At 46.3% G+C, this 27880-nt stretch overlaps 1 protein-coding gene across 1 annotated transcript; it reads left to right on the top strand.

Moving 5' to 3' along the window:
• The first annotated feature begins 8173 nt into the window (after positions 1 to 8173).
• sh3tc2 (SH3 domain and tetratricopeptide repeats 2) lies at positions 8174 to 26870 on the top strand. The gene is made up of 18 exons (XM_015349372.2): positions 8174 to 8270; positions 8779 to 8877; positions 10534 to 10638; positions 11003 to 11130; positions 11639 to 11744; positions 12444 to 12587; positions 13580 to 13775; positions 14904 to 14977; positions 15716 to 15911; positions 16382 to 16515; positions 16783 to 16833; positions 17090 to 18841; positions 19746 to 19923; positions 21355 to 21505; positions 22195 to 22317; positions 22648 to 22798; positions 24473 to 24669; positions 25862 to 26870. The coding sequence occupies exons 1-18, from the start codon at positions 8219 to 8221 to the stop codon at positions 26069 to 26071; spliced, it is 4047 nt and encodes a 1348-aa protein (XP_015204858.2). The 5' UTR covers positions 8174 to 8218; the 3' UTR covers positions 26072 to 26870.
• The last annotated feature ends 1010 nt before the right edge of the window (positions 26871 to 27880 follow it).

Raw genomic sequence — 27880 nt, 5'->3', positions numbered from 1 at the left:
AGAGTAGGGGTGTAGCTCCAGTGTCCTGGCCAAATTTCTCCATGGCCTTTACCAGTCATGGCCTCCTAATAATCCCCATCTATGAACTGGCTTCATTACTCTGCTCTCCTCTCTACTGAGAGCTGGTGTGTGGTGAGTGTACTGGTGCACTCTGGCTGCTGTCACACCATCCAGGTGGGGTGACACATTGGTGGTGGAGGGGAGCAGTTTGAGTGGGGTGTGCAGAAATGCACAGTATAAGTATAAGGATTATTAATAGCATTAACTTAAAACTGAAAAATGAGCAGCAGTTTTAAAGTGAAAGTTGTGAGTTCACTTGTGCAGGACTAGAACTTCAACTAGAAATAGAACAGTTAAATATTTGGTTTCTTTTCAGTGCTGGAAAGAGCTGCTCTCTTTCAGATCCGGACCCATGCTGATTAAACACAATCTCTCCCGATTCCACTTCACACCTGTGAACGTTCCACAGCCCACCTCTGGTCGGTGGTCCACAGTGGGGAAGCACTGCCTTAAACCCACTGCCACTTAGTGACTAAATCAGAAAAAGAAAAAAAAAATTAAATACTCCATAAAACCTGCTTTTTATTTCATTTTTAAAATATTTCTCCTAATCATCATTCATATGAGTGTACCTTAATGAGAGTTCTGGTCCAGTATGTTTTTTTAGCTGGACAAATTCTCCTTGCTTAATTTAGAGAATGCAGTCCTCACATGTGTACTGCTAATGCATGCCTAAGGGGTGGATCGACACAACACATATAACTTTGTCTGGTCGTGTCCTCCATTCTTCCTGAAGAATGAAAAGTGGTTATTTTAAGGGTCTTTCAGTTTTTGATTGCGCATCCCAAAACGGTGAAAACATCGCTAACATTGATCAGAAGGCAAGCTCGTCTTGGACGTCAGTCCCTAAACATGCTAGGTCACCTTCCCCATTTAATTTTGCCTCAAAGGAAAGGGAAATTGCTTGACACACTTTCTCCTAAAAGCCTTCTGGTTCCCCCATTTGTGTTTTCTATTTCTTTTTTAAAAAACTCATGTTCCAGGCCCAGGGCCTTTTGGGAACAGTCCTACTTCCTAGTAGTAAATCACTGTCCCCTTGAAACTGGTAAACTTGCTGGTGGTCGAAGCATGAAAATGTCATATACGGTATTGTATTTTTTAAATTTCCTGTGAGCTCCTGAACGCTGCCCTGAGGACCGGTGTCTCGGGATCACTCTTGAAGATCTGAGTGTCAGTGTCTAATATGTTCCTTATGTATCCTTCAGGATTCCAATCCCCCTCTTCAAACCATAGTTAAATACCTCCTTCTTAGTTTCTTACCCTTGGTGGAGAAAACAGAAGAATATTTCCCAGATTTGGCAGGGTTCACAGCTCACATGTGAAGTCAGGCAACAGGAGGGTTTAGGACATAGACAAAATTGTCCTAAATTGTCCTGACTTGTGATTTGAGGTGACTGTGATGGGCTGTGATGAGTTTTCACCCAGCTTAATCACATACAGTACTTGATCAATTGAACTTGTTCAGCCCTTGCTATCTTTGTGGAGTTTGCATGTTCTCCTTGTGTTCCGGAGAGTTTTCTCCAGGGGCTTCAGTTTGCTCCCACAGTTCAAAGAGTTCTGGGAAAACTGGCTCTGGTGTGAGTACCGTATGTGCGTGTCTGTGTCTATGTGCGCCCTGGTGTCCCATCCTGCCTTGTGCCCGGTGCTTGCTGGGACAGACTGCAGTTCCGCTGTGTGAATTGGATAAAGCAGTTAGGAAATAAATGGATTTGAGAGCCTTACATTGTAGATCAATAGAACAAGAGACATTCCCTCGTGGTTCAATTTGGACATAAATTGTGCCTTCGGAGTTTGGGTCGGGAACAAGTTTTCAACCCTGCTCATTGTAAAGCAGGGGTGTCTAATCCCGGCACCCTGAAGGCCAGCACATCTCCAGGTTTTCATTCCAGCTCAGCTCGTAATGACCCCAGTTAGTTCTATTTACTGTACATAACCAGTTCAGCAGCCTCTCCCAGCTGGTCTGGAGCTGCTGCTTTAAAAAGACCAGAAGAACCTGCAGACACACTGACCCTCCAGGACTGGGGACCCCTGCTGCAGACACCCTGACCCTCCAGGACTGGGGACCCCTGAACTAGGTTTGTACTGTAGTGCTTCAGGAAATATGGTCAAAACTGCACAGGTTTGTGCCTGAACATTTTTTACCTTTATGTCATAAGAAAAATATTATATATAAATATTATATAATAATATTGTATGTGCACTGCATACATAATGATGGTTGGGATGTTTTAATAAGGGTGCAGACTTATAATAATAATAATAATAATAATAATAATAATAATAATAATAATAATAATAATAATAATAATAATAATAATAATAAATACAACTATTATTATTACTACTACTATTGTTATAGTCATCGTAGAGGGAGTAATTATTAATTATAATTATAAGTTCTGTAACATTTTGTGTTCCTTCAAATGTTCAAGCTACGCTGGCGGCTTCCGGGTTCAAAGTTTTTTGGGGGTACCCAGGAAAGTGAGACAGTTTAATTTCCTCCTTAAATGGCAAACAGTTTCAGAAATCACATCCTTGCTCCCCGTTTCAAACCTGAGCTCTCACCTGGAGGGTGTCGCCGAGAGCCTTTGTCACTGGCCTCACACGGCTCTCTGAGAGGCCGGGAGGGAAGCCCTCCCTCCTTCTCTTTAAGATAACGCTTTTTTTTTTTAGGGTTTCGACTTTCCTCCCGAGGACGGGGGAGTGGTTTAGCTGTGCCGGTGCGACGGGTTCCAGTTCTTGTCAGCAGCTCCCGGGTCCGCTGACACCGCCGGGCTGTCCGGCTCACACACACCGGACAAGAATGACACGGCCGCGCTCGCGTCTCCGCGGAACTGCCCGCCTGGCCGCGGCGACGCGCTGACAGAGAACTGGACGAGGAATCGGCAGTCATCTGGGAGCAAAGAAGCCCGAGGTTGGTCGATCCTGTAGTTTTTTTTTCTTTCGTGCCTCCTGGAGTTATGAAACTGTTGAGCATAACTCTGAGAAAGAAGGGAGGGAGTGAGGAGTGCGATTTCGCTTTCTCTTTTCCGCGCACGAAGGAATGCAGGGTGCACAGCTTATTGCTTTGTAGCGCAGAAAACAAAGCAGCTCTCAGAGTCACGAAACTGTCGTCTGTCAGAAGGTAAAAGTTAGGTGTTGTTTACAGGTTCATCAGATTTGGCTATGAATCCGTTCACTGTTTTTTTAAGACGCACCCAGTACGAAATCTGGCTTTGGAAGGTAATTCTAAACATAGTGCACAGACCGCAACTCAGATTACAACCCCCTTTGCCTTGATTCCCACGCGTTTTTTAGATTGCTGTCAACCTGCTGTTAACTAAAAAACACACTAGAGAGTCACCGTGAGAAACTGTGTTTTCTGTGTCTATGACTGGTTGATGCGAGAATCCACGAGTTTAAGAGGGGCTCACGCGAATGACCTACTGTACAGTATGAAGGTTACCTCGATTTCAAGAGCCTGGAATTTGTCATTGGACCGTCAGTGCCGTTCAAATGTTTTCCCTCCTGTCTGCACTGCCTGTTTAGATATAAATACAAGTGCTGTAGAGTGTTTTCAACAAAACAAACTACAGCAGCAGGCAGTAAAGCTGCTCTATGGGGGGGTGTATTCGCTGTGACATTTAGAGCCTGAGGAGATAACCAGTAATCTGCGCTGTGGACGATATTACAGTGGGCACAGTGACACAGTCCAGCCTGCTATCTTGATCAGATTGATGACGGGCTCGTTCTCTGCAGCTGTAATCAAGCTGAAGAAGGAAAGGCTTGTTTGGGGGGTAGATTTTTGTGGTTTTTTTCTCTCTGCGCTTCCTGTTAGACCTGCTGCGGAAAAGACGAAAGAATGCAAAGAGAGGCCACATCCAGGCTGTGCAGGCAATCTTGAGCAAGAGGAAGGGCAGAGAGCGTCTCAGCTGCTCAGCGCGCCGCTATTGTTCGGCTTCTCAGTGACTGGGGGCAGGTTCTGTCTGCAGGACAACTTCATTTTTGCCTTCGAAGCAGATTTCCAAACAGGACGAAGGCAGAGGTGCTGGCATCCTATCCTTTCTTGGGAGAATGCGGGGTATCGGCTTCAACCAAGTGGTTGGGAAACTTGTTCCACACCCCCACATCTCTTTGTGTACGTAACTGTCTCCTGTCCTGACTGGAGGAACTCATCTTCTTGAAAAAACAAAACAAAAAACCGTCGGCTTCAACATTGTAGCTGCTCAGTGTATCACAAACTCCCAAAAAGTAGTGAAATTACAAAATGATGCTTACAGATTTTTTAAAACTATATTTTACTCAAAACGTGAATTAGGAAACTTCTAAGGGTATGATCAAATACAGCTGAATAAATAAGGTTAGATTAATCTGCACAAAATAAAGAGAAAAAAAATGAATTACGTTGATTGTGTAAGTATTCAGACTCATACTTATGGTGGGAGCACCTTTGACAGTATAACAACCAAAAGCTTTTTTTGTTTTTTGTTTCAGTCTTTGGACACCAGCTTGGAGCGGTTTTTCTGCTCACGTACAGACAGCAGGTTCTTTAGCCAGATTTTCTAAAGGGTTTCAGTCAGGGCAGTAACTGGACCACTCAGGGACAAACACTTTCTCATCCTTGAGCCGCTCCAGTGTCCCTTTGGATCAGTGTCCTGCTGAAAGGCGGTGTCCAGTTTGACATCTGAAACAGGTTTCACCCAAAAGACTTTCCAGGACTTTTCTCCATGTATGTTCCCAATAGTCTTGACAAGCTTCTCCTTCCCTGCCAATGAGGTAGAACTACAAGATGATGCCCAACAGTAAGCATGATGTTGGTGTTTGATTTGCATCAGATGTGACGCTTTGCTTTTAAAACTTCCATTTTGTCTTTTCTTTCCACACAAATGTTCGCCACATGTTTGCAGTATCACTGAGGTCCTTGGTTGCAAATCCCATGCTGGGTGTGAGACGATTTTTTCTTTCAGTTCCTTACAAGCCTGCTTTCTGGAGTGACCAAGACATCGTTGATGGATGGACTCTTTCTCCCATCTCAGCTGCTGGACTCTGGGCCTCTTTCATAGTCGCTGTTGATCGCGCAGTGACATCGCTGTTTTGAGACTTCCCGCAGTCTTCAAATCCTTGAAATTCACTACCTGGCGTTGGGAGTTTGCAAAGACAGGTGCATTTAATCTGTAAAATCATGAGCCACTATTATCACAGAGGCCACTCAACTAATGGAGTGGCCCGTTAAGGCAATTCTGTGCACCTAATTTAATACAGGTTTGCACAGCAAAGGATTTCAATTTTTTTGCAATTATGACTTTTTCATTTTCATTCATTTTAATGATCTATTTATATCCTTTTTTTTTTGTTTCGAATGTGGAGTAGGTTGTGTTTATACAGTAGCAGGCATTAACTGCTTCTTCCAAGTGTCATGACTGCAAAGCTTTAAGGCAACAGTAATGTGAAAACCATGCCAGGGTCTGAATCCGTTTAGAAAGCACTGCATCCAACATCAGATCCTACTTGTGTTAAAAGGATTCAACACAGAAGTTATGTTATCTTTCATTCCACTGGGGCTGCTGGTTTTTCCCAGTTGGGCTACAGCTAACGTGCTCTCCATTCAACAGCTTGCGTCAGCAAAACCCTGCTATTGAGAAGCAGAGGTAGTAGACCTGGCCTTCAACATTCATATTCTCCTGACTTTCACAGGGTAAACGTTTCTAATGAATTATTCAGCTTGATTGTCATGGCAGTGTAGTACATCCTGTACTTTAATATACATTACTGTACTTTGCTGTATTGATGTTTGAGCTTGAAGGGCTTTACCAGCTTTGATGAAGAGCCCTGGCAGAAGAGTTTTGTAGTTCTCAGGGGTGGAGATGAGTATACAATCTGCCAGAGCTTCAGCAAGCCTGCTTCTGCTTTCCATCAGCAGAACAGCTGGAGTGCACAGCTGTATGGGGAGATAGGTCAAACTACCATTGCACCGTAGTTTGATCCCTTTTATGATTTATGAGCTGTGAGTGTCTGAAGACACAAGCACCTTGTGCTGGATATTTCAGCGTCGTTTCCCTCTTTTTCATAAACCGGCACGGCACGGGCTGACACGTGAAGCATGAATCATTTTTATATAGCGCCTTTCATGCCAAGACAGTGCAGGTGGAGAATGAGCATCCATCCACGCTGTAATCACTTCATCCAATTTGGGGTCCTGGGGGAGCTGGAGCCTATCCCAACAAGCAACAGGCACAAGCCAGGGTACACCCTGGATGGGACACCAGTCCATCGCAGGAGGCTCACACACAACTGAAGACACACACCAGGACCAATTTTCCCAGAAGCCAATTAACTAACCAACATGTTATATAACCCGCGATGATTCAGAAAAACATAGAAAAGAGAAAAAAAAAACAGTGAATTTACTTCAAAAATTTGGGAAATGCAAAAATGCTTTCACATGATCTGTCAGAACCGAGGGGGAAGTTTTGCTCAGCCTCAGACAGAGTTCTCTGCGGTTTAGGTGCTTAACCGTAGACAGCCCGCTCACCCAAGGTGTGATGTCTTGTCTAGGGGACACAGTGCCAACCAGAAACCAGTGTGCGGAGCGATTGGTGTGGGGTGTCATAACTCAGTCATTGGGATAACAAGGAGCTGGGATATTTAGGGTTGTATCAATTAAGGCGAGAATTTAAAACAAAACAAAACGATGTGCTTAGAAACAATCTAGAAGCTGAATTTTTAACATTCTTGTTAAAAGAATAGCTGGACCATAGCTGGACCCTATGCGGCGCATGTTAGAACCCGGGAAAGCAAAGCAAAGTCCAAGAAGCCTCATCCGAAAGGGCAGAATCCAAAGGTCGGAGGGAGAGGTCTAAATCCGGGATAATCGTTCAAGGTAAAGCGTACGGTGAGAGTTTACCCAAGCAAGCGGCGAACTGACAAGCCAGCGACTCAAATACCAAGCGAGGAAGTGTGGGAACCAGGAGTTTGGGAAGGGACATGATTGGAAAATGAGGTAACGAGTGCAATTAATGTGGACAGGTGGGGTGCGTGGTCGGAACAGAGCCTGCGACTTGCAATATCTGGAATGGATCGAGCTGCTAAGGAATGGGACTTTGGCTTCTCTGCCTTGCTGGTGAATGAAATGCTTGGCATCACTGTTCTTCAGACCCCTTCTGTGAGGGATCCATTGGACACCCAGAAACGAACACAGCTAACAAATGTCTTCTGTGGAGAAGTCAACAGGGAGCAGACATGAGTGTGGGTACACAGAGTGATCACAGTTATGGATGGTATGTCTCTCTCCACCCACAGTACAAAAGAAAAAGCCTGCATTTTCTGGGATTTTGACAGGGCTAACATTCCAGTGTCTGGTAGACCCAGGGAACTTAGCAGAAAATGATATGACGCGTTGACCCACACTGTGCTGCCAAGAGTGTTTTCATATTTCATATTCAAAAAATGTCTCTGAAAATATTTAGGGTTTACGAGCAGCTTGCTGAGCCACTGATCAAAGCTCGTGGAGTGAGTTTAAATTTCATAACTGAAAGTCACTGCCTTCCAGTTTCGTGAAGACCTCATAAATGGTTTTAAGGGCAGTCGAAATTCACAAAAGGCACAGCAGTCCTTTGAAACCGAACTCAAAACAACGAGACATCACCAAAACAGGAATGGTACAGGGCTTCAAAGAATCCGTACTCTGCATCCGCCAATTATTTTACAAATTAAAATTGGCAGATTTTCTTCCACCTCGTTCATTGACAGTATGTGTGGGCTAATTTCCAGTGAGGCTGCACAGCTCTCCTCCGCAGGAAAGCGACAGATGTGTAAGAGGTCTGGGCTGTGCTCTGGACCGGACGATAGCCAAGCACAGAGTGAACAAAGTGTGATTTGCTGTTTGATCAAAAAACGACAAGCGGCACAGCAAAGCACGTGAGCCATGATGCTCACGGAGACACTGGCACACTGAGGTCCCGCACAACCTACACAGCCATACTACCAGCAAAGCATTCATTGTGCGGCAAGAGATGGGGCTCTGGGAAAATAGCTCCAGTGTGAGCGAGTGAGAGAGAGAGAGAGACAGGGAGGGAGAGAGTCCCTCTGTGCGCCAGTATTTGTGAAACCAAAGGCAACTCAGCTTTACTCCAGGCATCGGGATCAGGCTGATTCGCTGAAACACGGCTGCCTGACACTCATGGCCCTGTGCTGCACTGGTGCCTGTGTGGGACACTGCCTCTGGTTTTCAGGTTGGTCCCAGTCTGGCTTTTGTTAACGTTCTTGTGACGGGCTGGTGGGGTCGTGGGGAGATGTTTTTTTAATGTGTGATATGGAAATCGCAGAAACAGATTAGTGCTTGGATCGAATGTGGCATATGCCCTACACATGGAAAAGTTCGCTTAGTCTATTATCTTATTGTAAATATTCATAATGTCCTCTGTAAATGGGAGCAGCAATGATACGAAATATCACTGGAAAGCAGATTCGAAACAGGTTAGTCATCAGTGTTGTGACTAAAGTATGAGATCCTCGAAGAGCCAAGGAACACGGTCTAGAGGTCTGTGCTATTAACAATGTAGATTGTTAATATCCTCTTCAGCCTAGAAAAAGAGTTACATTTTCAAGTCAAGGCCTTTAGAGTTTGACTAGCCTTCACAGACTGTGCTCTGACTCCTGGCCGTCTTGTCCGCTCAGCTCCAGGGATGCCTCTTGGTTGGGGAGACATGCTGCATTCCTGAACCCTTCTGTATTCCCCAGGCAAAGAATCCCCTGAGCTGGATGCCTTGTGGGTAGATCCGCCCTACACGCTGGCCACAGTCAATGAAGACACGCAAGGAAATGGCATCATGACTACAGGTGCTGTAGCCCACCACTGTGCTTTGACTTTCTTTGTTTCCCCGTTTTGTAAAGTTTTGTCCCTCTTCTAACCTCTTTATCCAGTACAGGGTCGCGGGGGAGCCCGGAGCGTACCCCGGCACGCAATAGGCACAAGACAGGATACACCCAGTGTATCGCAGGGCACACACAGACACACTCACACACTCACACCAGAGCCAATTGCCCCAAAAGCCCAATTACCCTACTGGCATGTCTTTGGACACAACAAGAATTGAGCCCAGAGCTCCAAAACTCTGAGGCAGTAATGCAAACCACAGCTCCAGCTGTTAAGGGACTGTTTAACCTCTGGAAGGATTGAGTTCTATCAGCTTTGTACAACAAATATTAGGCCATCAGTGCGTAATTGCAGCTCTGCCGCTGGTGACAAGAAGCCCATGCAGTAAGTGTTGAGGGTCAGTGTTAGGGACAGTAGCTGAAATGGAAAAGGACTTCTGCATCTCCCCTTACCCTGTGGATTCTCAGGTACGCTCTTGTACAAATACAGAGAATAGTGCCACTCCAAACATCTGGGGGCTATTTATAGACTGGTCTCCGCTTCAGGATCCTGTTTACAAGCCAGCCCTGGGAAATTACCACTAATGCACAGTTCCTGTGTTACATTACTGAAATTAAAACCTCAACAAACATGCTTAAGATGACGAGCACATTTCCCCGAACCCTGTTCTGCGTAATTGCACTGATTAAGAGAGTGACACGTGTGGAAAGATCTTTTCCATTTCAAAAAGACTGCCTGTAAAAGCTGGTGAAGCGTCACACTCCTACTGTATGTTTGACCACTATTGGAGAATTATCTTTGTGCAACTCATTTATGACTGCAATGTTCACAGTCTCTGAAGGAGAAAAGTGCCAGAAATATTTTGCTCAATTCTTCCAGGGCATTACTCCCAAAACATGAGCAGGGTATGGCAAGGCATTAGCGACTGATAAGGGAGACAAAATGCACTAAAAGTGAAAATGTAGATGACTTACCGTAACTTCCATTTCTCCATGCTGTTTTATAGAACAAATAGCTATCTTACATCCCCACAAACCAGAGGCAAATCAGATTTGAAACAGTAATTCACTGATGCTAGGTGAATCCCATCGTGATTATTCAGCTAAATGAATTCCCTACAGGAAACCACGTAGAAAATACGATGTGATAAACGTGTTTTGAGTTTGCATACAATCATTTATTCTGTAGAGGGCCTGCTCACAATTCATTGTACAGAGGGTCTGAAGACAGTTACAGAATTTGCGCTCTGCACTGCTGTTGTGTTTGAAATGAAATCAGCGAGCAGGGACAGTTCATGAGGATGGAACCAGATGTGTGCACCTGTGAAATCTATAGCATTAGAAGACTCAGTGCTTCAGTGGGGTGGGAACCCAGCTGCTTGAAATGTTTGGCTTCCATTTAGGGCTCTGCTAGAGATGATCAGGAAGGTAGGGTTACAGTTCAGGATACATCTAGGGGGCAGGAGGGTTTGTTTGGATCAGTTTGGCTTCTTCGGGAGTGGGAGAGACTCCCGGAGGGTTTCAAGGCAGATAAAGTGAGGCTGTGCTCCATGAAGCCGACGATCACTGCAAGCCTGGCCGAGTGCATTTGAAAACCAGTGTCCTGTGTTTGTACGCCAGGCGATGAGGAGGAGGTGCCGGACGCTGGGGACCCCTGGAAACAGAAGGAATCGTTTCTGGGGGGCAGCACTATTTCTCTGGCTGTGGGGGAGAGATTCTCCTCAGGTACTGTTCCACGTCTCCTTCAGCCAAGTAGCTCTTGCCCAGCCAGACCAATTCTGCCTTGATTATTACACTGCATCGATTATAACCTGCTGATTATTCGTGCATTTATATCTTCATTGCTTAAAACACTCTTGGGTGCATTAGGGGCCTGGAAAACAAGTTAATGACCCTTGCTGCACATTACTGCACATTCCGCAGTAATCCAGATGCTTTCGTTATCACCATCTCCTTCTCCAGTGCTTTAATTACAAGTCTGTGTCATGAATGCGGTATCGGCTTAAGGCCCAGTGCCGTCAGACCCTGCTGTCCGTCTGCCTTGTGCGGTAAGGTCAGTGCCTGCGTGTCCCGTGTCTCCCCTGCGCAGAGGTGCTGCTGGTCTTCAGCGTGCGACGGCGATCCAGCGCGCTGCCCGACGATGCCCTGCAGGAGGCAGTGCGCACGCGGCTCAGGGTGGTGGAGAGCAACAGCCAGGATGTCACCCAGCTCTTCAAGGTCGGTACCGCGGAGCAGGGAACCAGCAGCTGGGGCCGAGGGGAGTGGGGCCCGAGTCCAGTGGGGGGCTTATTACAGGCTTGTAGATGACTCACTGCCATTTCCATTTTCACTGATGCTAAAGTGCCCAAACGAGCCAGTGATATGCAGCGTGGCTGAAGCGAGCACACTATACGATCCGCAACAAGGCCACCATTCATACAAAAAAGCAGAAGAACTTACTGTACTTCATCGTGCGTGTGATTTTCCTCCTCACGTTTCATAGTGAAAGGAATTCCACTGAAAAAAACAAGGAATGCTTTGGGTAATATCAGGAATGCTTCTTTATATGTTACCACGCAGATGTATGCTTACGGATGATCGATGTAGGCAAGTGCTCGGAAAATACAGTGCACTGGAATCTTACACTTGATCATTTATGCACTTGCATCTTGGTGCGGCATGGGCTTTGAAAACAAGTGGACGACCCTTGAACCTTAAAGCATTGCTAACCCTGATCTCTGTGCAGGACCTGTCTGCCCGGCTCGTGTCTGTGCACGCGGAGACGGATAGCTTTGTCATCACCTTTAAGACAGTGGAAGAAATCTGGAAGTTCTCCACCTACCTGTCGCTAGGTACGAAGGGGCGGGAGCTGTGGGGGGTCATGAGTGAGGGTTTGCAACTGCTTGGAAGTGGGTGGAGGGTGGACTGTGTGAAGGCGGATGCGTTCTGCGCTGTAAGGCTGGATATCACTCAGGGGCAGCTTGTGGATGTTTCACAGTAAAAGGTTTTAGAGCTGCACTCTGCAGAAATGAAATGTGGCCCCATGCTTTGGGGAATATGAATAATGTGTTCCAATGAAGGCACCTTAGCATAAGTTCATCTTGAGAGAATGGGATCTGTTGTTCTTCCTGGGATGTACCAAATGCTATAGGTAAAATTCTGGATTTAGATTATTGTTCGGTTTAGGATTTAGATCTGAAAAATAAACCAAATCCTTTTTTTTTTTAATTATATAATGTTAGCATGCCCAAAGGGGTTGGGCAGCCAGTTGACCTTGGACCCCTAGAGGGTTTTTTTCTCCTTACTAAGGAGTTTTTGGTTTCTCTCCTCCCTTTTCTTCTGGTCTTCTGTTCTGTATTCACAACATGTATGGTTACTTGCATTGTAAAGCGCCTTGGGGCAACTTAGTTGTGATGGGGGCTATATAAAAATACATTGAATTGAATTTAAACCCAATATACAGCATATTAGGCCCAGTGTTGACAGAATGGTGGCCTCTGTAGTGCCGTGTTGCGTCGCTTTTAAGGAGACCTCGGGTTCGATGTTCTCAGGCTATGTGGCGCGGTGCTTGGAGAACTTCCTCTGTGACCAGACCTTCTGGCTGGACTTGGCGCTGCTCCGCGAGGTTGAAATCTGCCTGAGCGTGGACGAAGACCACCTGGCCACCATGTACCTGGGGCTGCTACTGGAGGAAGGCAAGACCCTCGTTCACGCTATCCTGCCTGTTCACCGAAGCCCTGATCCCTGGGCGGGACCAGACATTAGCTTGTACTGAATACACTTACGCTGAGCCCTGACCCTAACACTGGCTAACATTCTCTCAGTCCCAGCGCCCTGACCTTCACCACACTGACAGCGTGGGCTGTTTACAGTATGTAGATCTCGGGAGCAATGCAGTAGTGATGGTAATTTCCTAATAACGATTCTAATTTATGAGCACATTATGTCTGTGGCAGCAAGAAACTCGGGGCCTAAACTGAATGATGTAATATGAATTTATTTGCAGAGATAGTGTAATTCAATAAAAGCAGTTACTGACACGGTCCTGATTCTGCAGGACAAGGAAAAGAATAAGGGCAGGATGGATCCCGACGGAATTTTTTAACCCCTGCATGGACAAGGCGGATTTCACAGCCTCACAGCCTAGAGACGTTCCTTGTCGTGAGATTTGCGGGAGGCCCTTTTGCGATAAATCCAGTGTGTTCTAGATTGAAGGGCAGCAGCCCTGCTCCCCTCTTGATGAGACAGACATGGTGTTTGCTCGCAGGCTCTCAAGGAGCTGCATTGTACTGCCGTGACCTCTTCCTTCCACGAAGCAACACTTGGCAGATCAGCAGGAATTCTGGAATCCTGTGATCCTGCATTTTCCACATATTTATTCAGAAGCGTCTCTTGCCTTTGGATCCTTGCAAGTATCCTCAGTGTCTTGATGCCGTTTGAGGTCTGATAAAGCCGGCGAGCTGTTTGCTTTTGCAGGAAGCCTGCCAGCCTCTGTATTAAAGAGGAAGCGGCATTCTGGCTCAGGATCGCTGATAGCATACCCGTTTTAAAGGAGGAGGCTGGTGTACTGTCTCGGCAGGGCTGGGAGAAAGGGCTGGGAGAGCTTGACCTCACTCAGAGGACGGGGTCCAGGAAACCAAGAGGCCCTGTTTCAGCCGAGCTCCCTCTCTGTTTTGTGCGCGCGCAGGGTCGTTCTTTGCCAAGGCTCTGTTCAACAGCAAACACGGCGAGGAGGACGAGCACCTGCCCTACAGGAGGAACGACTTGGTGATGGTGAGGGACGTGGGGCAGGACTCGGAGTGGGAGGGCACCCTGCTGTCCACAGGCCAGCACGGCTTGGTGCCTGTCCACGCCATGCAGCCTCTTCCTTATCCTTTCTATCAGTGAGTGCAATTCCTCTTTCCCAAACCTCCGTCCATCCTTCTTCTCGATGGTTTATCCAGTAAGGGGTCACCAGGGGGCCAGAGCCAATCCCAGCAAGCAAAGGGCACAAGGCAGGATATACAGTACCCTGGACAGGATGTCAGACCATCACATGACACACACACAGACACACACACACACACACACCAGGGCCAGTGTTTCCCAGAAGCCGATCAACCTACCAGCAAGTCTTAGGACTGTAGGTGGAAATGTGCACAAACAGGAGGATAACATGCAAACTCCACACAGATAGCGCCTCAGGTCTGGAATTGACCCCACAGCTGGGACATCAGAGAGGCGCACGCCACTCCTCCAATCGGTCCAAACGCTCGTGTACTCCTCTGAAGAGCTCCCAGTGGGAAAGTTCAGGGGGAGAGTCGGAGGATGTTCCGGTCTGTTCCAGTCTCCTCTCTCCCCCAGTGTGGTACAGGCCTCACTGATGTGAGCCACAGGGTGACGAAACAATTGACAATTGATTCCATGTTGGGTGGGTACGTAATGATAATAGAAAACATTGAGATTCTAAATTGTTTTTAAAAACTCCACCTTCTGAATATTCTGCACTTCCTTGACATCAGTATTGCGTTCCTCATGTTTAATTAATGTTACTGCATTATGGAATAAACTTAAATACATAAGAACAGTTACAAATGAGAGGAGGCCTTTCAGCCTATTGAGCCTGTTTGGTAATTAGTAGCTAATTCATCCCAGGATCTCACTCAGCTGTTTGTTGACATAAACCGGGGTGTCAGTTTCAACAACAGAGCTGGGCAGCTTGTTCCACACCCCTACCACTCTTTGTGTAAAGATGTGCCTCCTGTTCTGGCTGGAGGATTTTATCCATGCGTTTCATGAAGGAATCCAGGCTATTTACTTCAACAGCATGGCTGAGCTTGTTCCAAACTCCCACTACCCTCAACACCACACCCCCTCTACCCTGACTGGGATTGAAACTAGGACCATGTCAGTGAGAGCCTTGAATCCTAACCTCTAGATCACCAGCTAATCCCCCAGTACCCACTGGGACCTTTTTGTAATGTGACAATGAACTTAATTGAAGCATTAATTTACATATTTCTTGCTCACAGGTGGTTCCTCCGGAAGCACCCAGGAAGTGCTGGAGGTCCTCCAGCCACTAAACACGTGTTTGACCTTCCTTTAGGTAAGAACATAAGACAGGTCACAGGCAGGAGGAGCCCTTATTGAGAACATAAGACCAACAAGAGGAGGCCATGCAGCAAGTTGGATAGTTAGTATTTAATTGAGCTGAAGATCTCATCCAGCTGTTTCTTAAATGAAACCACAGGATCAGTTTCAACAACATGGCCGGGAAGCTTGTTCCACACTCCCACCACCTGTTGTGTAAAGAAGCTGTTTCATCCTCACCGTTGGTGTGTATCAAAATGAGTCTGAGTATACTGTACTGTATAGAGCGACAGGTGTCAGGATTAAAATTGTGATTAGGGTTAGGGTTATGGCTAGGCAGAGTATCTTTGAACATACCTGAGTGCACGGTAGTGGCATCAGTACTAATAACAGTTCCTTTTTTTAATAAGAGGTTTATGTGAAATATTGCAACACAAAAGCTTCATACGATTTTTCCCACTTGCAGGAAGAGGGAAATACATGGTTAAAATCACATAAACAAATACACAAAATGTGCAGTTCCTACTGTACTGAAGGATGACTATGTCTTATAAAGGTTTAGTGTGCTGTACCTTTTGCAAAAGCAGAGTAAGGCTCAGTATATCACCGTTAACTTATGGTAGAAGCTGACAGTAGGAAACCGAGAAAAAGCCACATGAATGAACAAGGTGTAACTGGAGAAAGTAAACTTCCTAAAGGTGCAGTTAAGGTCTAATTTCTGCCCCTCTTTTCTCCTGTGCTGCACCCTTGACAGGAACAGGCACGTGTGTCGCTGTGGTGGACCACAGCCCCTCCTGTATGGACGAGCTGGCCTTCGGCAAGGGAGACCTGATCGAGGTCGTGGGATTCCTGCTGTCCAGCCTGGAGTGGTTTATAGGATGTCACTTCGTCAGCGGCTGCTCTGGGCTCGTCCGGAAGTCCCACGTGGAGCCAGAGGGCCTCAGACCACTGTAAGAGCTCACGGACGAACGTGTGGGCGCTGGGCGCGCTCCTCCAAACTGAAACAGAGTCGCCAGCTAACCAGTTCTAATCTGCTATGTGTTGTTTCTCTTTTCAACTATATCAGGCAGTGATAGTGATGAAAGTCAGGCAACAGCTTTTAGGAGCTGCACTTACTGTAAGCAAATCCAGCAGCCCTAAACCATGTGTTCTCCATATAGCATCTATTTCTAGAGCTTGCCTGGGTTGTCAGCTGAATAGTGTTGTAGCTGCCTGTGTACAGTATATGCACATCTTTTACAGTGACCTTCGTTTACAGAGTTGCTATCGTTAAAGGAAGCAACAACATCCAGTTACCTGTTTTCCTGATAATCTTTTGCTTTTGTTATTTGTCCCCCTGGGGGCTGAGGGGATTTTTCATGCTGAAAACGCTGAAATGAAACTCACTGTGGCGACAATGTGGGCTTTGTTCTCGTTTTAGGGACAGACAATTGGTCTTTCTGAGTGAAGAGGAGAGAGCCTGGCTTTGTCGGTTTAACCCCTGCAGCGAGCAGTGCTACGCTCCTCTCCTGAGCACGTTCTTCCCCAGCGACATCAGCACGATCTACAGGCTAGGTAAGGCCTGTACACCGTGGATTTAAAATCACCTTTCCTTCCCCTTCATGATAAGGCATGACTTCATAGTTCTCTGCATAACGCGACGTGTGTTGATGTACAACATTGCAACATGGTAATTGTTCTGTACAATCATTTCACAAGCAGAGTTTGGCAACATAATAATTGCATAAAATATTTTTCAATTGATCAACTCATTGTTCCTTTCAGTCTCAATGGTTATATTTACAATCGGTGCATTTTACTTCTTTGTTTTTAATTCCGCAGATAGACTGGACAATTCAGACATTCCATATATTATAAACCAGCCCAAACAAGGTAATTAAAAACAAATGTAAACATCTGTCTTATTTTATAGGTTCTGAACATTTGGTGGAATATGTTGGAGTGTTTAACAGGGTACATCACAATTTCTTAGAAAGAAATTTCAGATTTGAAATGTGTCCGGCGTCAGGGTGATAAAGCAGGATGCAATAGGATATAATGGGTGGAACAGGCTCAGGTGCTGTTAAACTGTTTGACCTTGATTCGGAACAGACTGTGAATGACCTTTTCATGACATGTCCCGTTTCAGAGAACAGAGGGGCGAACAGTATCCGGACGAGCTCTGTTTCAGAGAAGAGTGAATCTCCCCTTTGTCATTCTTCACCCAGACAGTCCTTCTGCACTGCGAGAAGCAGCCCGGAAAAGGGGGACGAACCGCTGTCCTTCGGCCTCGACGACACCTTCAAGGAGATGGCCGAGCTGGAGGACGACCCCAGGTTTTTCGGCGACGAAAACAGCTGGGATGAGGAAGAAGAGGAGGCCGTGGACCCCGTCACCGTCCTGCTGAACGAGGACCGCTTTGAAGAGCACTTCCGCGAGCTGTACGACCTCTCCTTGGTCCCCCTGAGCACCATGTTCGGGGCCGGCTCGGCGGACGAGCTCCTGCAGCACCTGGAGGCCATGCGGGATGAAGCCAAGAGGCATAGGATGCCCTGGGCACACAGGAGAGTGTGCTTCCTCCTGGGCAGGATGTGTGCCAAAAAGCAGAAGTACTCCCAAGCGAGGGTTTACTTTGAGGAGTCTCTGGGGGTCCTCGTCTGTGGGTTTGCCGACCCCCTGCTGCTAATAGCCCTGTACACGAACCTCACGGCCATCTACCTGAAGCAGAGGCTGTCGGCCAAGCTGCACCTCACCCTGGAAAAGGCCGCCGCCCTGCTCCTCTGCCTGCCCCAGCACGCCTTCTGCTCCGCGGACGAGATCGAAGTCCTCAAGCTCGTCTTTCGCAAGGCCATCATGGCCAACGACAAGCACCTGGAGGCCCGGACCTGCTACCTCATTGTCAGCCTCTTCCTGAGGCTCGGGAAGACCGAGGAGGCCCTGCCCTTCGTCGAGCGGCTGCAGTTCCTCACCATCGCCCTCTCGGCCGAGGCCGCTGATCCGGGTCGGCCTGGGTCGGGCCCGGCTCCGGGTCCCATGGCGCCCGTGGATCTCAACTGGATGCTGAGCCGACTCTACCACAAGAAGTACCTACCCTATCTGTCCCTGGCGGCCCTGAGCCTGGATTCGGATCAAGGCCGGTCGCTGCAGGACGCGTTCCACAAGATCGATCTCTTCGTCAAGAGCTCGGCGAGGCAGGGCGGCCAGCGGCAAGGAGGTGGCGCGCTCCTTCCCGCGCAGATCGTCATTTACCTCCGGCAGGCCCTGGCCATCGCCAGCCGGGGGCGGGACGTGAGGACTCAGAGGGACTTGTGCCTGAGCCTGGCGCGGGTGTATCAGCAGCACGGGGCCCTGGCCGGGGCGGCGGACTGTGCCAGGAGGGCCGTGGAGGCCGGCCAGCAGATGAACGAGGAGGAGGCCTTTGAGGCCACCGTGCTGCTGGGCTGGCTGCTGGCTCTCACCGAGGAGCCGGGGCGCGCCGCGGGCACGCTGCGGCCCGTCCTGCGATCGCTGCACGAGACCGACAGCCCCACCCAGCGCGGGGTGGTGCACACCCTCCTGGCCCTGTGCTGCAGGAAGCAGCGGCGGGTCCAGGACGCCGCCTGGCACTTCCACTCCGCTCTGAAGATCTCGCGGGAGAGTGGCAGCCGGCGCAACGAGGCGCTGGCGCTGGCCAACCTCGGGTGCCTGGCTCTGTCGGCGGGGGCCCCCCTGCTGGCCGAACGGTTCCTCTGCGGGGCCCTCCGGCTCTTCTCCCAGCTCCTGGAGAGCCCGGCGGATGCCGAGCACGTGCAGGCCTACCTCTGGCTGGGCCGAAGCTACGCTGACCGGCAGCGGACTCAGGACGTCAGGCTGTGCTACGAGACCGCACTGCTCGTCGCCATCAGGGCCAAGAACCTGCACAGTGAGTACACTTCTGTCCAGCAGCCATATCACCCTGCAACTCACAACTGGTAACCCACTGAAGCTCAGCAGGTGGGAGCCTGGTCAGTACCTGGATGGGAGACCTCCTGGGAAAAACTAAGGTTGCAGCTGGAAGAGATGTTAGTGGGGCCAGCAGGGGGTGCTCACCCTGCGGTCCATGTGGGTCCTAATACCCCAGTATAGTGACGGGGACACTATACTGTAAAACAGGCGCTGTCCTTCGGATGAGACGTAAAACCGAGGTCCTGACTCTCTGTGGTCATTAAAAATCCCAGGGTGCTTCTCGAAAAGAGTAGGGGTGTAACCCCGGTGTCCTGGCCAAATTTCCAATTGGCCCTTACCAATCTTGGCCTCCTAATAATCCCCCTCTATGAATTGGCTACATTACTCTGCTCTCCTCCCCACTGATAGCTGATGTGTGGTGAGCGTTCTGGCGCACTATGGCTGCCATCGCATCATCCAGGTGGATGCTGTACATTGGTGGTGGTGGAGGGGAGTCCCCATTACCTGTAAAGCGCTTTGATTGGAGTGTCCAGAAAAGCACTATATAAGTGTAAGCAATTATTTTTATTTTTATTACACCACCTGCAGCGATAACAGTAGGGCAGCGCCGAAGGTGCAGGCAACACTGGGTAGAGTACAGAAGGTCTCATCTGACATTTTGCAGCCCTTAGGCTCTTGCATGCCTTTGCTGGAAGCAAGCACAGCATTTTCAGGAATGCCTGAAACCTATGAGGAGCTTTATGTTAGTGCTGATTCTGGTTATAGACGCTACGAAATTTCTGTAACAACACATAAAGGCAGTGAAAATAGCCCTGGCGTTTGTGCTGTAATGTTGTGTTATCCAGAAGATTTCTCATTTTTGGTTTGTTTTTTTCCCATAGGCCAATTAGTCGTGGCTAAACTACTGTGCCATTTGTATGCAAAAATGCTGTTCTACGGGCAGTGTATAATCTACTATGAGTACTGTGTGTCTCTGTCCCGGGAGCTGAAGGATAAGAGGCTGGAAGGAGAGTTTCTGGAGACCCTCAGTGAGCTCTACTTGTCCCTGAACACGGAGAAGTAAGTTCAGCTTCTTTTGGACAACTGCTTTATCTGCTTTGGGCTTTCAAAACCAAACAGTCGATGCTGAACAGTAGACACCTACGAGGAACATGAGCTCACAGGTTAAAGGAAAAGGGTCAGGTTACAGGTTTCGCGTTAGAAAACCACACCATGCTTGATTTCAGAAGCATAATTCTTGCAAATGAGAGCAAACAAGTGCAGTCTGAGGGTGTGTTCATTTCCATCTAACCCTGGAGAACAGTTTGGTATCGTGCTTGTAGTGTAGGAGAAGAGAGTAAATGGCTAAAACCAAGTTCTGTGCTAATATGTGGCCAAGAGATCCACTGCAGTGGCTGTCCTGAGTCCTGCATTGGTGTTTAACTCCAGATATGCAGAAGAACCAGCTCCTGCAGACTGGACAGGTGCAAGTAAGATACTTACAGCAATCGGATGTCAGAATGTTTTTCTAATACTGTGTTTCTTCCCCACAATAATATTTTCTACTGCGATGCTATTGCTTTCACTTAGTGTATTTCCTCCTTAATGAAGAAGCACAAGTCTGTGATGGTCTTCAACAGACGTTTTAGCCATTTAGCTGCAAGGTCACAGTTAGGTCTGCCTGATTCATGTTTTGTGGTACATCAACCCATTTAGCTTGATGAATGATAACAATAAGGAACACTCAAATGCAAATGAAGCAGCTTTATCACTCTGCAACTCACCCTGGCAGCCCACTGAAACTAACCGGGTGTGAGCCTGACCAGTACCTGGATGGGAGACCTCCTAGGAAAGCTAAGGTTGCTGCTGGAAGAGGTGTTAGTAGGGCCAGTAGGGGGCGCTCAACATGCGGTTTGTGTGGGTCCTAATGCCCCAGTATAGTGTAAACGGTAAAAAGGCGCTGTCCTCTGGATATGACATAAAACCAAGGTCCTGACTCTATTTCTAATGTGGTCATTAAAAATCCCAGGGTGTTTCTTGAAAAGAGCTGGGGTGTTACCCAGCATCCTGGCCAAATTTTCCCCTGGCCTTTACCAGCCATGGCCTCCTCATAATCCCCATCTCTGAACTGGCTTCATCACTTTGTTCTCCTCCCCACTGAGAGCTGGTGTGTGGTGAGAGTACTGGTGCACTATGGCTGCCATCACATCATCTAGTTTGGGGCTACACACTGGTGGTGGTGGAGGGGAGTCCCCATTACCTGTAAAGAGCTTTGATTGGAGTGTCCAGAAAAGCAGTAATTTTTTATATAAGTGTAAGGCACTATTATTATTATTGAATTAATTAATTAGTTAAATAGGTATGGATGAGCCACCTCAACACTTGATATTGGCTGCTTATTGACCTCTTGGTGAGTTCTGCTTATTGTGTCTCTGACTGCCAGGGCGTTTTGCACAGCCAGGTTATGTGTTACCAAATACAGAATGACATTTTAGTGTGTCACGCTTGTAGGTCTTCAAGGAAGTCCTTGGACTACACCAAGCAGAGCCTGAGAATATCCATTGACCTGGGGAAGAAGGAGGAGGAGTCAGAGACCTGGCTTCAAGTCGGGAGAATCTACTACCTTATCCAGGAGGACGAGCTGGCAGAGATGTACCTCCAGGTACAAAGTTGTGGCTGTGTGTGCAGGCTGCACCATTTATCCAGAATGATTAATCCACCATTAATCTGCTGCACTGCAGTATCAATGTCTGCACTGAAACAGTCCACATTTACATTCGACAGCCATCTGTAGAATAAACCCTGTGTGAAAGATTCAGTCCACAGGTTTCTGATATTTTCTTTCTCTACATTTGATTTGATAATTTAGCACTGGTATTTATGCATGGCTTAGTAGAAGCTAGAAAACCCATAACCATTATAAGCTTCGTACAAACCTTGACAGGCTGATGGGTGTATGGCTGTGCATTCTTAAATAGTTTGATTGAAAATTGTATTTCTCGATTTGTAGCTCTCAGCCAGAACCCATCCTGTAAGCTTAAAAAGTCAGAGTGTAGCAGTAATTCAGCCATCTGAATCAATTCCACTGTCTAGCTTTAGGAAAAGGCCAGCACTTGGAAGACAGACAGAAGTCACATGAAATCTGAAGTGCACTTGCATAGATAAGGGAGGAAGCTCTCTGGGTGCCCGCTGGAGTACTGCCTGATTATAGCTCTGACTATTGTCTCTCAGCTTTCACACACTTGGCATTCAGACACACACACAAACTGCTGCTGTTGCATATGGAATTCCTTTTGTTATCCTGAGACTGTGTCCTTTAAACTCGTGTTCCTCTCCTTATCTCTAATACAGGCTGCCGTAAAAACAGCTCTGAGAGTGAATGATTCCTGTTTCGCAATGAATATATACGAGGAGGCCGGAGACGTGTTTTTCAAAGGCCAAAGAAATCGAAGTGCAGCACTGCCATTTTACAGGGTAGGCAGTGTGATCTACTGGTAATGCCTGCCTACTCAAAACAAAGGGCAAGAAAAGAAGTACTGAAGGCTTTATATGCTTTCATTACTGACACCAGTGGAATGCTTAAAACAACAATGATGTTTTTTTGTATTTTTTAAAAATTGATTTTCTGTATATCATACCATTGATGTCTGTGGATTGTGAACAGATAAACTGTCTGGTTTTAAGAAAAAAGGACATAAAATGGAAAATTACTTTTTAGTTTCTTAGTGAAGGTATTTTCATTATTGGATTTTCGTTTGTATCCGGTGTGCTGTCAATTCCTAATGTGTACAATTCTGTGCGCAGGATGGGGCTCTTCCTCTTGCAAGAAGTTTTGGAGATATCTCCTCAGAGGCGCGTCTGCTTAATAAACTCACTGAGCTGCTAATGAATTTGAAGCAGTACGAGGAAGCATTGCAGTACGCCACCCTAGCCGTGCAAGTCAGCACAATGACAGGTATGCATGGTGTGAACATTGCATGATAGTGCCTTGCAGCACTTTGTAACAGAGTGATGCACAAAACAAATGCAACACTCAGGTCTAATGCATCTCATCAAATCTAGATCTTATACCAAATTATAGAAAATGTCAGAGAATCATGATGAGTTTTCAGTATTCACGTAGACACACTGTCATATTGAAATCTTTAGTCAGCATTGCTGTAACTTCCTTGAGCACTAACACAATCTTGGCAGTGTTGACACACAGATCTAATAAGTCTCTTGACAGATCGCTTTGGGTTGTTTCAGTACATTTTTTGCTGTGCAGCTGCAGTCAGCATTGGCGAGCTAGTACCACAGGTGATCTCTTGGACTCCGGTGAGACAGAAAAGCTGGCCAGAGCAAGACCACTTGGGTGTTTTCTTGAAATCATGCCATTGTAATCCCAGCACTGTGTGGTCTTGCATTGTCCTGCTGGAATATCAATACCTCAGGTCTTGTCTTGCAGGAACTGTGAAACTGTTCATTCAAAGACTCTGTCAGTGTATCAGTGAGTCGTTCTTGTGCTAAAGGAAATTCCTCCTGACTTCATCACACATCTGCCTCTCACCAACTGGTTAGCATGAATAACAGCACAGACAGCATAGCACCATTTTTATCTCCACATACATTGTATTCCTTCAGATCTGCAAGGGCACAGCAAATTCATTGGGGAATAAAATCACTCTCCTAGCCACAATCACAGTTGTTCTCTGGCTGACAAAAGATTTTAATTTCATCCCTAGGCTGCATTATCACCGAACGACCTCCAATTATGTCACTTGCTTGGGAGCTAAGGTTGTTTTGCTGATGTACAGGTTATTTTTCTTTGGAATGTCTAATGCTGTAATCACTGCAGACTGAGAATGATTATGCAGATAGGCGGATCAGGCACATGTGATGGTCCCTAGCTGATGTACTGACAGCTCCCCAGGACATGGCTCTGCCCGCACAGACCCCTTTTCTTTTTCTGAGCTAGTCTGCTGGTGGTCAGTGCAGAGCACCTCATTCTTCAGACAACTTCTCTCAACGATGTGTGGCCTGTAATCACACTGATAGCCACTATAGCATCCTCATCACTCAAGTTGGGCATGGTCCTGTCTTTCTGTATTCTTTCATTAAATACATGTCTTTTTAGACAGATTCCTAATCAACTTTTTGACATTTTGACAATTTTAACTCAACTTCCAAACACTGAGCACTTGACATTTCTTTGAAATTACATGACTTTAGTTAAATTTTTCAATACCCCAAGGAGCAATACTCAATCAATACTCAATACTCAATCAATCAAATAACTACTTACTAATAATGTATGTACACAACATGTTTTGAAGTAAGACATGGAATGTTACATTTTCATTGTGCACCAGTATGTGAATTCAGTGTTAGGTATTGGTCTATAATACATTGTATTGTATTGTAATCATAATTCAGTAATGATATCGGTCAGTATTGTGAATATTACAGGTGGGTGCTGTACTTCAGTGAAGTACGGATGAAGGGGGTGGCCTTCTAGGTACGAAGTGCTTTGAGATGAAAAACTGTTTCACTGTTTCACTGTTTATTAATTACTATCTAAGGAAATGCAAGTAAAATGCATAAAGCAAGAAACCTGTTGAAAAGTCTCCCAATTTGTTTTGTTTTCCAGGAGACCGCCTGAAAGAGAGAGCAGCCTTCCACCGCCTGGCGACGGTGTACTACTCTCTGCAGCAGTATGAGATGGCCGAGAACTATTACCTAAAGGCTGTGTCTCTGAGCCCTCATGTCTTGCACTCGCCCCTGGAGGCCAGATACTTTGTCAAAGCCTACTGCCGACTGGGAGACCTGACTCTGCACAGGCTAAAAGTAAGAGCCCTGAGATTCCTTTCAGGGCCTTTTGGGTTCATTAATAGTGGCCAATGTCCCTGTTGGACATTGATTGTGTGTTGTTGTCTTTAGGATTTTTTTTTATTTTATTGATAATGCTTAAAACAACAGAAGATCAAGAACTGACTCACTGGTGACACATGCCTTTAGTTAGCTTCCAGCTGAGCAGCTTCACATTAACTGTAGCTCAATGCAGTAGAACAGTACTTTAGTGCTCAATGTGATTCGGCTGCCTAATCCCTCTATTGCTGTGGCTACAGGTAAGAAATTATACTAATGTGCCTGAAAGGGAATGAGCTTTCAGATTTAATATATTGCTGGCATATCTTTAAGGATGTTCAGGAATGGGTAGAGGCAGCTGCGCAGTACCTACAGTATAGGTTAACTTTACCCATCTTTTTTAACATGAAGAGGCCAGTATCTGAAGCCTAGATTTGCCAGATAGCTTAATTTACTACAGTCCTGCGAAACACAGCAGCTATTTTTAAGGCCGGATTAAGTGGTTTGATGCACCAAGGTGTTGGCATTTGTTTTTTTGTTTCTGGAGAAAAACTACAAAGAGCCCAGGCAGATGAACGATGACGAGAAGAGGGACGTGTGGGGAGGCAGAGTTGGCAAAGCTGTTCAGTTTCACGAACTCCCGCGGTGCTCGTCTTTGTGCCCTCTCTGAGCACACAATCAGGGCAGCACAGAGCAAGCTTTCAGAACCTGCAGCCGAACCTGCTGTGCCCTTGAGTGAGGCACTTTACACCCAGTTGCTCCAGTCTTCCCAGCTGTAGAAATGGAGACCAGAATTGAGGGGTGTAACCCTGTGATGGAAAGTGTCCGATCCAGTGGGGAGCCACATACTCCTAGTTGTCTTAACACTATGAAGCCCAGGAAAAGCCTGGGCCCGATGAGCCTTTAAGCTCAGGGATGGCCTCTTTCTTTGCTTGGCACACTCTGTTCCTCATGGCAGAGAGGCTGGATCTGCAGGCATACACTGTTAGTAAGGCTGTAACCCTCATAGTGGTGACCAGGTCCCCTGATCCAGGCACAAGCAGTCTCAGACCCAGTCGTCTTCAATAAAGGACAGAAGAGCTCGTGTGCTTTACTGGGGGGAGGCTCTGGTCTGGAAAAGACTCAGTTTCTGTCCTTTGTGGCTGATCCGCGTGGCGCTGCTGTCTTTCAGGACGCTTTCGACGCCATGGGCTACTTCCACCTGGCCCTGGCCGCGGCCCTGGAGGATGGGGGGGACCCCGAGGGCCTGTACATTGTGTACATGAAGCTGGCGGAGATACACTCCAGCCACATGGCTGACGAGGAGCTCTGCCAGCACTACAGGAGCTGTGCTCAGGCGCTCAGGAAGGAACTGGCTGGAGACACGGACCCTGTTCCATAGCCAGAGAGACCAGGAAAAGGAATTCCGGCGGTTTCAAAAGGACACAGACACACACTGCTCCTTCTCCTCTAACACTCGGGAGCTACGCTGTAGGCCTCTCCAGCTTTGACCTGGGGGAAGACAAACAGCGTTTGAAGCCGGGTGCAGTTTTGTGCTGTAAATATGCAATGCTGATTTAGACTTTAATTAATGCGTACAGCATGACCGGTGTTATGTATTTTCAGCAGAACCCTAGATTTTCCCTTGACTCTCTTACCAGATTAGAGCTGTCGAAATGTTCAAGAAAACCCTTCAGTTTCATTCAACCTTTTCGTTAGAGTTGCAGCCAAATGTGCTGTAAGTGATGCTTTTACTCTCGTCTGCTTCTTTCACTGTGACAGGAGGCTCTGAAGCAGGAGAAATGACATTAAAGGCAGCAGCTGGCCCAGAGGAATCGTGTTAAAAACTGCTGTACATTTCTAATCTGTTTCTGTGTAAATATGCACATCTTAAGAAACGATATGTACTAAGGCAAATATTTAACTATAGGTAATGAAACGATCTGTACAGAATTTGTAAAATAAGGTTAATATAGAATGGAAAACACTGGAAAACTATTGATACTTTTGCACTAAATGTTTTTGCTTGTATAAATACTATTTAATGGGGGAGTTTGAGGATTGCCTTGTAAGAGAAGACCTCTGTTGTTTTCCATTTTGAATGTTACCTTTTACCTGTGAAAAGATTCAAAGTCCAGGAATTTCTTAAATTAGTTTCTTTAATGCATTTTCTATTGACAATAAACGATTCTTGTCTTTTATCTATGGTTTTGATTAAACAATGGGTTGGCTGTCAGGTAACACCTGTGTTTCACTGAACATACCAACAGTAGTTGTAAAGCTGAAGAGTTTGAGGACAACCAGGAATAAGAGCACTTTAAAAAAAAACACCAGGGACACACAACACATTAAAAAGGGAAGAAATGGAGAAAAAAGGGAAAAATCAGAGAAGCGAAATGAGATCAAACTCTCAAAGTAGATATGACAGAATAGATTTCTCGATAGCCGATAGCTTACAAAATTTAAATTTTTGCCCGGACTGTCCTAATATCTTAGCTGGATCAGTCTTGCGGTATTGTGTAAGTCATTCACACTCATGTTTGTGTTATATGTGAAGCAGTTTGATTATCCAGGTGGTCAGGTGGCAAAACTTAATCTCAAAAAGGATATATAAATAAAAACGAATATGCATTGTTTTCAATGTTGTACATTGTTTGACAAAACTTGACTTACATTTATCTAGCTCATGGAAAATTGATCAAAGTTGGTATTTGTTTCCACCTAGTGGATATCAGGTGTAATTGCATCTGATACTTAAATATTTTGCTTTTAAAACATGGGCTATTGTTAATGTTATGTCTTAACATAACTACATTACATAAAGAACACCACAAGGATAACACAACTACAACAATAGTGGATAAAATCTACTTGCTTTTTCACATAATAGGATCATTTACAAAACCTACTATCTGTTTGTACTACAGTGATAAAGTATGTTAGCGTTATGTCTTCTTAGAGGCAGTTAGATTATTGTAATGGAAGTTATGACTTTCTTTTTCCTTGGCTTGCAAGCACTGAAAATGACCCCTAAAAACAAATTTACTGTACTTGCTTTGAAAATACCCGATACTCAGTTTCTAGGGGGGAAAGGGTAGTCTTGTCAATGAGAAAAGTTTAATTTTGTTTTAGTCCATTTCATACAGTTGATTTGCCAGGATCACACAATATTTTGTTAATGTTACTTATGTGGGTGGCTTGGTGGCGTAGT

Source organism: Lepisosteus oculatus, chromosome 11 (assembly GCF_040954835.1).
Source record: "Lepisosteus oculatus isolate fLepOcu1 chromosome 11, fLepOcu1.hap2, whole genome shotgun sequence".
Lineage (NCBI taxonomy): Eukaryota > Metazoa > Chordata > Actinopteri > Semionotiformes > Lepisosteidae > Lepisosteus > Lepisosteus oculatus.
This window is presented reverse-complemented; position numbering and strand designations above follow the sequence as displayed.